Source organism: Notothenia rossii (genome assembly GCF_949606895.1).
Source record: "Notothenia rossii genome assembly, chromosome: 9".
Taxonomy (NCBI): Eukaryota; Metazoa; Chordata; class Actinopteri; order Perciformes; family Nototheniidae; genus Notothenia; species Notothenia rossii.
Window position 1 is genome coordinate 72,755,934 of NC_136907.1, and position 10,148 is coordinate 72,766,081.

Below are 10,148 nucleotides of genomic sequence, written 5' to 3' on the forward strand. Positions count from 1 at the left end.
AAGTTTATGCTGACATTTTTGAAAACCACAGTGTTGTTTGTTCTTTTCATGAATTTATAATCACATAAAGCACATGTTTCGCAATATAAAGCCGCTTGTTTGTTGCCAAATGGATGTAGCCCATGCCACATAACTTCATTTACATTCACTTAAGTAGATTTAACTGATTTCACTAATGCATCTGCTTTAATTCAAGCTAAGATATTTTTGTAGAACATACAACTATTTGAATAGTTTAATCTTTAATGTGTGATTGAATATGTGAGAAGAAATTGAGAGAAATTCCCTTTTATTATTGAAGTTTTGTCTGAACAAAAGTCTAAAATAAAAGCTATTAAAAAAAAATACAGAACATCTAAGAAGACATTAAATGAATAATAACATACACGATTAATAGTCTTGTCTTTATTAAGATAATCGCCATTATTTTGTTCCAGCTTGGGCAGAGCACGAGTCTATCACAGGAGTGGGCAATTAAACTATAACATTTGGCTGATAGATCTGTGTTTCCTCCCTCTCAGGGTGACAGGGAAGATGGTGGGTACGGCCAGTCATGAGAGCGTTCAGACGGGGACCAAAATCCTGGACATCCCCCTAAACCCTGAGAACAACATGACTGCACTGTGAGTGGAAAATAGAAAAAGTCTATCGACAAAAAAATAGTGTTTGTTCCTTTTTTTTTTGGCTTTGTAATCCAGTTTCAAGCCTATGTTGACGAATCAGTAGTGTTGTAGTAATTGAGAGCAGTCTTTGTCTCGAGACCGCTTTTTAAAGGTCTTGGTCTGGACCTCTTAAAGCGGGGGGGGGGGGGGTCCACACTTTTTTCACTGAGGGCCACATACAGAAAAATGTACAAAGGGCCGTGCCACTCTCTAGGGGTGAGTTTTATTGCCTCATAAGTTAAGTTATAATTTAGCTAAATCAATCAAATGTAGGTAAATTATGCTTGATACTTGAAAATGCTTTAGAAAGCTCTCCAGAGGGTTCACTTTATTTTGTAAGCAGCTCATTCCTTAAAAGAGAAGCTTCAGATTGCTTATAAAAAGAGAAAATATAGATTTCAAGCTTCTTATGTAATTCAGTTATTTTGGCTTTCTTTGTATCAACTAACATTTGTTTGAAAATGTTTCCAACTTTAATTGACTGAATTTATTTATTTAAGTGGGCCTTTTAACACATCAATACTGTGTAATATATTTGTACATATATATTTAAGAAGTACAATATATTAGAAGCAAAAGTTTCATTTGTGGGCTATATTTCATTATACTTTTGGAATTAGCTGAGGGCCGTTTCTAAATAGGCCGCGGGCCGTAGTTTGGACACCCCTGTCTTAAAGTCTTGGTCTTGTCTTGATCTTGGACACATTATTGTTTGTTCCTTTTTTCGTGCTGTGTGTAAATTGAAAAGATAATACATTTTACAGTGTAGGTAAACCAAATGTTTGGAAAGACCAAATGTTTGGAAATGCATGTGTCTATAATAATAAGATGAATCCACGAGGATGTCAGCAGTCCTGTGGGAGCCATCAGGGAAGTAGTATGGTGAGAGTCAGGCAGGACCGCAGAGACTTGTTCAACCGCGACTCGAAGTCCAGGACTTAGATCCAGTACTCAGGATAGAGGAGCCAGGACACACGACCACAGCAACAGGATTAGCCTCGACTCAGGATCCCGGCGTATATATAGACACAAAAAAGAGATTTGGGGGAAGCTTGGTTAATCGGAACATGAGAGTACACAGGTACAAACAGCCAGAAAGACGGAGTAAGGTGCCCCCCCCAACAGTCCAAGCCTATAGCAGCTAAACTAACGTGTTTACATACATGCACTCCCTTAGGATAGGTTGAGGGCAAAGGGTAGCAAGTAAGAAGTAGGAAACAGAGGTGGAGAGGCACACGCAGGGAAAATGTCCCCACTGGAACCTTAATTGCAATTGGTCAGAGGTAAGGAGTAGGTCTGTGGCTAAGTTCCACTAGGCTAGGCCTTCTCTGCAACCTGTTACCCTCTAATAGAACCTCGAGAGGTCAGAGAGGGGAAAGGTTTTGGATAAAGTTTTAAATATAAGATCTAAGTTTTTAGGATTTAAGTGAAAGAGTAAGAACTAAAATGTATAGGTGAAGAGGCACAACGTATCTACGTCAATGCACTCTTATTAGATTATTTTATTTTATCACTATAAACTTTATCAAAAAGGAAGGTCTTAAGCGCACTCTTAAAAACTGATAGGCTGTCTGCCGCCCAAACACAAACAACTGGAAGCTGATTCCACAAATGTGGAGCTTGATAAGAAAAGGCTCTGGCTCCCATTGTACTTTTAGAGACTCTAGGAACAACCAACAACCCTGCATTCTTGGAACGCAATGCCGTAGTAGGACAGTAGGGTATAATGATTTCTTTAAGGTAAGATGGCGCCTGCCCATTAAGGGCTTTGTAGGCGAGAAGAAGAATTTTAAATTATATCCTGTGTTCTATAGGGAGCCAGTGTAAGGCAGCCAGAACAGGAGTAATGTGGTCCCTTTTCCTAACTCTGGTTAGTACACGAGCTGCAGCATTTTGAATCAGCTGAAGCGACTTGACTGACTTCTTGGTACACCCTGATAATAAGGAGTTACAATAATCCAGCATTGAAGTAACAAATGCATGGACTGGTTTCTCTGCATCTTTTTGAGGCAAGATATGCCTGATTTTGGCAATGTTGCATAGATGAAAAAAGGCGGTCCTTGAGATTGATTTGGGCGTTAAAAGATAAATCCTGATCAAATATAACACCAAGGTTCCTTACATTCTCACTGGAGGCCAACTTAATGCCATCCATACTTAATATATCTTTAGATAGTTTGTTTCGTAGATTCTTTGGGCCGAGTACAATAACTTCAGTTTTAGCCGTGTTTAACATAAAAAAGTTTAAGGTCATCCACGTTTTTAAGTCCTTGAGGCAGTCTTGAATTGTATTTAGGTGATTGGTTTCATCAGGCTTGATGGATAAATATAGTTGAGTATCGTCCGCATAACAGTGGACATTTTCAGAATGATTCCTTATAATATTGCCTAAAGGAAGCATATATAATGTGAACAAAATATGTCCAAGCACTGAGCCCTGTGGCACTCCATGGCTAACTTTGGTTTGCATGGAAGATTCATCGTTGACACGTACAAACTGAGAGCATTCAGATGGATAGGACCTAAACCAGCCTAAAGCAGTTCCCTTAATGCAAAGACTAAGTGCTCTAGTCTTTGCAATAGGATATCATGGTCGATAGTATCAAATGCAGCACTAAGATCGAGCAAAACAAGAATAGAGACAAGTCCCTTGTAAGAGGCTATTAGAATGTCATTTGTGACTTTAACCAGAGCTGTCTCTGTGCTATGATGTGTTCTAAAGCCAGACTGAAAATCTTCAAATAAATCATTGTTTTTTAAGTAATCACACAACTTTTTTGCGAATGCTTTCTCAAGATTTTTTGAGAGGAACGGGAGATTACACTCTTGTCATTCAGATTCCTTTTACTGGACTGATATAGAAAACTACCAATCTGTGTGTCCTAGCATCGACTGTGCTGGGATTCTGAAGCTGAGGAACTCGGACATCGAGCTGAGGAAAGGAGAAACGGACGTTGGGAGGAAGAACACTCGAGTCCGGATGGTGTTTCGGGTTCACCTCCCTCTGACTCCTGTAGCTCAGCCCGGCCGAGTCCTGGCTCTGCAGGTGGCCTCCCTCGCCATCGAATGCTGTGAGTATCTGGTCAGACGCACTAAACTGCAAAGAGGGTAAATTACATTACACTTTTATCCAAAGAGACTTACAGTGAGTGCAATAAACCATGAGGATATACAATCAGGACCAGCAAGAATCCTGTAAGTAAACTAACTGTTTATGTATTAATTAATTTGGGTGGGTGTGCGACGAAGGATATGTATACTTTCTGTGTTTACTTTTTCTCGTTCAATACCTGGGTTCCATTTGCAGTGAAGGAGTATTGAGCTGATTGGCCGATGCAGAGCGAAAACATCTTTACATACATACTTATGAAGAAGTCGACTATATCAGATTTTCAATACACAATTATCATGGTCAAACGAAAATGTGGAAGAAGAAAGGCTGTCAGGGAAATTGTTCTTTAACGTATTTGTGTGTGTTTTGTCTCTTTTTTGGCTTACGAATTACATTCAAAGTATAAGGAGGAGGAGGTGAGAGAATGATCATGAAATCAATATTCAGTTTTTAATATCACTGTCATCATAATGTACCAGTATATCGTGCAGTCTCAATACTAAAACATGTGGTTAAAGCCTCTATGTGTAAGGTTTGTTTGCAACATGCATTGCCACTTTAATATAATAATAATAATAATAATCTTTATTTGTATAGCAACAAGTGCAGTCCAAAGTGCTTCACATAGACATTTCACAGAAAATTGATATCACACAGAATACAGTTACCAGTAGAAGACATAGAAACAAACTAAAAATAGCGTAGAGTAGACATATAACTTTAGTTAGGAGCACATTCATTGGTTTCATTTGCTTACTGTCCCTGTCTCAGCCCAGCGCTCGGCTCAGGAGCTTCCCGTCATCGAGTCCATCAGCCTGACCTCCTGCTGCGTGGAGGGGGGAGAGGAGCTCCTGCTGAGCGGGTCCAACTTCCTGCCCATCTCCAGAGTGCTTTTCATGGAGAGAGGGACAGGTAAAGGAGAATTAATCCTTTTTAATGGTGTCTCTCTGGTCTTTTGTATAAAATATCTTTATGAGTTCCTGACCATCAGTGAAAATCTGCTTTTCAGTAAGGCTTTTTAACAGCAGTCGATCATTTAGATATTGTACAGATGTGCAGCAGAGTCAGTCTGCACAAGAACAGGATATCAGTTCTTACCTGCAAATGCGCGAGTTGTTAGCGAATTGATAAAGAAACTGCTCAAAATGTGTATTAAAACGAGATTAAACCGTTTTAGAGGGTCAGTAAGACGGTTTTCAGGAGGTTAAAAACACAAAAGAAAGATTTTAGATTAAGTAGATGTTTCTATATACAATTACAGTTTTAAGAGTGCATGGAGGAGAAGAAGGGTTCACACACACTTTTTTATGTTTGAGGGATAATTCACTGTTTCCCTTTTACATTCTATCTTTATGGTAGAAAACAAGCGGCTCCTTTAAAAACCAGATGCCTACCTTCCAGGAACTCTTCCCAAAGAAATCAGAGGAGACAGATTTACAAGCATAACCAACTGGTTTTACAAAAGCTTTAATGTTAGGCATTACCTGACTGAATTATATTTATTAAGCTTATTATGGGTGTGTGTGTGCGTGTTTTGTATCTAGGTTACGCTTAATGTTACCTTATGTTTTGCTAGATGGTAAACTACAGTGGGAGGAGGAGGCTCATGTGGATCGTGACAACAGCAATGAGGTAATTTCACATTTGTGATATCAGTCCTAAAAATGTCCAAAAAAACGTACTGATTGTGCAAAATCTCTGCAACTACAGAAATGCTTTATGAAGTTGTAATTTAATTCAGCAGATACAACTAAAGGGTCTAGTTTCTCAGTAATATTCTGTGTCTACACCTCTTGTTGTAGTGTTTGATGTGTGTGAGGGTCCCGGCCTACAGCGACATGTCCGTCGGTCTTCCTGTGTCCGTCAGTCTTTACGTGTCCAACGGGAAGAGGAAGAGGAGCAGCACCCACTGCTTCAAATATATCCCCGGTGAGTGTCCTAGGGCTTGTTCTGTGTGTGTGTGTGTGTGTGTGTGTGTGTGTGTGTGTGTGTGTGTGTGTGTGTGTGTGTGTGTGTGTGTGTGTGTGTGTGTGTGTGTGTGTGTGTGTGTGTGTGTGTGTGTGTGTGTGTGTGTGTGTGTGTGTGTGTGTGTGTGTGTGTGTGTGTGTGTGTGTGTGTGTGTGTGTGTGTGTGTGTGTGTGTGTGTGTGTGTGTGTGTGTGTGTGTGTGTGTGTGTGTGTGTGTGTGTGTGTGTGTGTGGAAATGCTCTTATGGTATTCCTGATATTAATTAAAAAACATACATTATGGAATATTTTTACTCTATGATTTACAAGTACAAACATTGTGCTAGCTGCAAGAAAAGAAAGTTATACACTTTGTGCAGGACTTTACTCCACTTCTACATCACTACAGACTACTAACTTTTTTGATAAATATATACGTAACGTTTTGTAACATGCAATACATGAGTTAACTTCCCCAATAGTTGTAACTGTGATAGAGGTTGAAATTGTTTTTGAAAGTCTAGGGTTCAGATTATTTGTTTCAGTAATCTGGTCTTTTGTTAACATTTTTAATTTTATGAAATACTTTAATTACCAAAGATTCATCAAACATTTACATTAGTATAAAAAAGAAAATAAATATTATTATGATATATTAAATAAAAAAGGAATACTGCTTTTATCTTTCTGAGGGAAATAAACAAAATTAAACTCCTGAAAGAAATAAAATATATAAATACTATGAAACTATCTTACTTGATAGGACATATTTAAAAGTATATATAAAAAGATAATAAAATATCCTCATATTATTCAAACTGTTATAATAATATATCAGTCATATTTTGTATAACATGATTAACTTCTCTAATAATTGTAACTGTGATAGAGGAGAAAAAATGTCTAGGGATCCGATTTCTTTTTTCAACTTTCGCGTTTGTTTCAATAATCTGGTTATATATAAATATAGAAAACAATAAAGGAAATTAAAAAAGGAATGTGGTACTGCTTTTATTTTAGGGAAACAAACAAAACAAAATCCTGAAGAAAAAAAAAATATATATATTATGCAACTTTCTTAGTCTTCCTTGATAGAACATATTGCAAACTATATATACAAAGATAATAAAATATCCACATATAACTCAAACTGTTCCTCCTCACAGTGTTGTTCAAAGAGGACGACCCCTTGCTGTCCCGGCCCTCCGTGCTGCCTCTGGACGGGGGGGTGCAGCCCAGGATGGACTTCCACATGCGAGGCGACCCCATGGAGGATGATCGAGGCCTGGGCTTCCTCCACCTGCCTCCTTACCCCTCCACCTACTCCCCCCCCTGCCCCGCCATGAGCTACCACGAGGAGTACTGCTCCAAACCCGACTCCGTGGAGGAATCGCGGGCGGCGCTGAGCGAGCGGCAGCCCAGCTTCGAGAACCTGGAGCTGGGTTTCACCGAGCTCCTTCCCCCCTTATACCCCCGCGGCCCACAGCCTCCATCCCCCTCCCCTTCCCCCTGGCTGGACTCACCCTACCTCTCATCTTCACCTTCTCCCTCCCACTCCTCCTCTCTCAGCCCGTTTCCTGCCGGGAGTCCCATCTCCACCTCCCCTCTGCCTCCCATCCCCACCTCCCCGTACCCCCAGTACTCTGCGTACCCTCAGGAGGTCTGTTCCTCACCCCCCTCACACCCCAGCCTGTATCAGGACATGTGCCCGGCACCCTACTCCCACTACGAGGGCTGGGACCCCCAGGGGAGGATGCTGGGGATGGGGCACGGGGGAGAGAGGGACGCCAAGATCCAGGACTGCCCTCTGGAGTTTACCAGCTCTTCTATGCACCACATCACTTTTGAAGAAGGTGAGTTGAGCCTATTTGTCGCTATGTGTGAGTGCATGTGTGTACAATTCTGATTGTATTTCTATATTCAAGATTCAAGGTTTTTATTGTCATTTGTATATAGCTACAGTGTAGATATGACCAGAGATGGTAAAAGTACACACATGCTTTCCTCAAGTAAAAGTACAGATACTCGTGTTTAAAAATACTCTGGTGAAAGTAGAAGTACTGACTAAAATTCTTTACTCAAGTCAAAGTAAAGAGGGCTTTGAAATGTACTTCAGTAAAAAGTACCCATAACTAGCAGCTGTTTTAAAGAGTACCTGACCTCCCTTTATATTAATAGAACAATAATGTCTTTGTTAGCTAATGAATGTTTCGATGCTGAACAACGGCAACATGACAACGTTTCCATTGGTCCCTCTTCTTTAGAGAAGACCAGGAAAAGATGGATACACGGATCGTGTTCAAATCAATAGGCACGCAATGACTCTAAATAATAATGATCACGCCACCAAACACACATTCAGACTAAAGGAACCAGCCTGTTTGGAAAATGTTAGAAGTAGAAAGTACAGGTATTTGTGTTCAACATGTAAGAAGTAGAAAGTACAGGTATTTGTGTAAGTGGCAGCCAGATGAATGTTATGGATGTTCTTTCAAAAGTTCAGGTGTTTAACAGTCTTATGGCCTGAGGGATGAACTGTCCCTGAGTCTGGTGGTTCTTGTCCAGATGTTGCTACATTACAGACGTGTACAGGACAAATAAAGATGATAAATTGTTATTTGCAAAATAATTAAGCAAATATGGAAGTGAGGAAGGATAATTGTGTTGGATCTAGACAAGGAATCTAACCAAGTACATTGTTGAGGTACTCTACTTGATTATTTTATTTTTAGGCATTCATTATACACTGTCATTGTGCAATACAGTGCTGTGCAACGAAATGCAGTTGTAGCCTGGTCTATAATGTTAACTGCAAAATAAAATGATGGTGAATTCTCTGCACAGATAATACAGATAATAGGGATTTCACATGTTAAAGAAACAAAGTAATTACATACATGAAACACATCTATTGAAACAATGTGTTGTTAGATAACCAAGATAGGTTTTGAGCGGTAGGTCTGCACAATATTAAGGAACATTTTGATTATTTTGCTAAATATCCTAAAAACGACATTACTTCCAATGCAAGGCAACGTACAGGCTGATATTATCTTATGTTTTGGGGAATATCGTAATCAAATTCACACCTAATGACATTTAATTCAGTTTGGACTAGCATTTTGAACTGGTCAGTGATGAAACACTGTAATATCAGACAACTAAAAAAAGCAATATATTTCATCCACAAAGAGGGAAAAAACATGAGTAATAAATGACCCGACTTTTTCCTTAGATATCTGCACTATTGAGATACTGAAAAATATGTCATAGCCAAAGATTTGTGTTGTAGGAGACACGTTATTTAGATCCTGCAATTCCTGCTGCTTTTAAAATACATAAGTGTACAATTATTTACAGGCTAATACAGTTAGATTACTTTAGATTCTAGCAATACAAAAGCTCAAAACTAGATGAAAGGATTGTAATGTTTCTGTTCTCCCTCCGCAGTGTCAGAGTTCATCGGGGAGGACATCCAGTCTTACCAGTCTTCAGGCTCACAGATGGACAACCAGCCAAACTGAGCACAGAGCTCATCATCCCGTTTGATATCCAGCGTGATTTTAAATCCATTATGCATTTGGTATTAAGATGCATCGCTCCAGTTTCATGTGATATTGGCAGGGGGATTTTCTTACCAGGACACTGTTGTAATTATGACCACAGGTAACTGTTTTTATGTGGTTTTATAAAGGGAAACTATTGTTTTTAACATGTTTTCAATATAAATTATACAAGAACGTGCTTGAGTTTTGTGTGTGTCCTGTGTTTTTATTGCAAAAAAACGAACTCTCAAAAAGCAGGTGGACTTATGGAAAAAGGCTTTATGGAAATCTTATTGGTTTAAGATGATTGATCTTATTGCTTCAAGATGCCGTATTCGTAATATAAAATATATATCTTTCATATTTTTTGAGAGATGCAATTATGACTTTATTTAAAAATTGCACCAGCAGAAACGTAATCCATCCCGCAGTAGGAACACATTTTTCTGATCAGTTCCTGGACATTTTCTCTAATGGTTCCTGGAGTAATGGTGCCAGGATCCTGTGTTGCCAAATAGCAATAGCAATTATTTTTCAGATTTTATTTCCAGTTTTGCTTAATGAAATAATTTAATAGCAAGACAAAATGACTCATAGACGTTACTGACAAACCATCTGCTATCTGAGTAGACGTTGAGCTGCTGAAAAGTGTGTTAGTTTGACCTGAAAAAGGATGATGTGACCTGGCTGGGTCTGTTTCAGCTGTTTGAAAGGTTTGCATGAGAAATAGTTTGTTAGATCCTCTGGAAGTAGAGCACATTTGTCTTGAGGAACAGTGCCACCTGGGGGGACTGCTTTAACACTCCTTAAACAGCAACTCACTTATTCACTTATTCACCTTGAAAACTCTTATTTCCTTCTATGTGTACTTTCTACACCGAGAG

The 10,148-nt window shown here is 39.2% G+C and overlaps 1 protein-coding gene across 5 annotated transcripts in view; it reads left to right on the forward strand.

Moving 5' to 3' along the window:
• nfatc4 (nuclear factor of activated T cells 4) overlaps positions 1-9,468 on the forward strand; it is a 37,110-nt gene extending 27,642 nt beyond the window's left edge. For all 5 annotated transcript variants that reach the window (XM_079650089.1, XM_079650087.1, XM_079650085.1 and 2 more), the window contains 7 exons: positions 522-623; positions 3,549-3,733; positions 4,546-4,686; positions 5,351-5,406; positions 5,577-5,703; positions 6,886-7,572; positions 9,170-9,468. In XM_079650089.1, coding sequence (XP_079506215.1) covers positions 522-623; positions 3,549-3,733; positions 4,546-4,686; positions 5,351-5,406; positions 5,577-5,703; positions 6,886-7,572; positions 9,170-9,243 — 1,372 coding nt within the window. In that variant the 3' untranslated portion in view covers positions 9,244-9,468. The remainder of the gene's footprint in view (positions 1-521; positions 624-3,548; positions 3,734-4,545; positions 4,687-5,350; positions 5,407-5,576; positions 5,704-6,885; positions 7,573-9,169) is intronic.
• Positions 9,469-10,148: the final 680 nt, after the last annotated feature.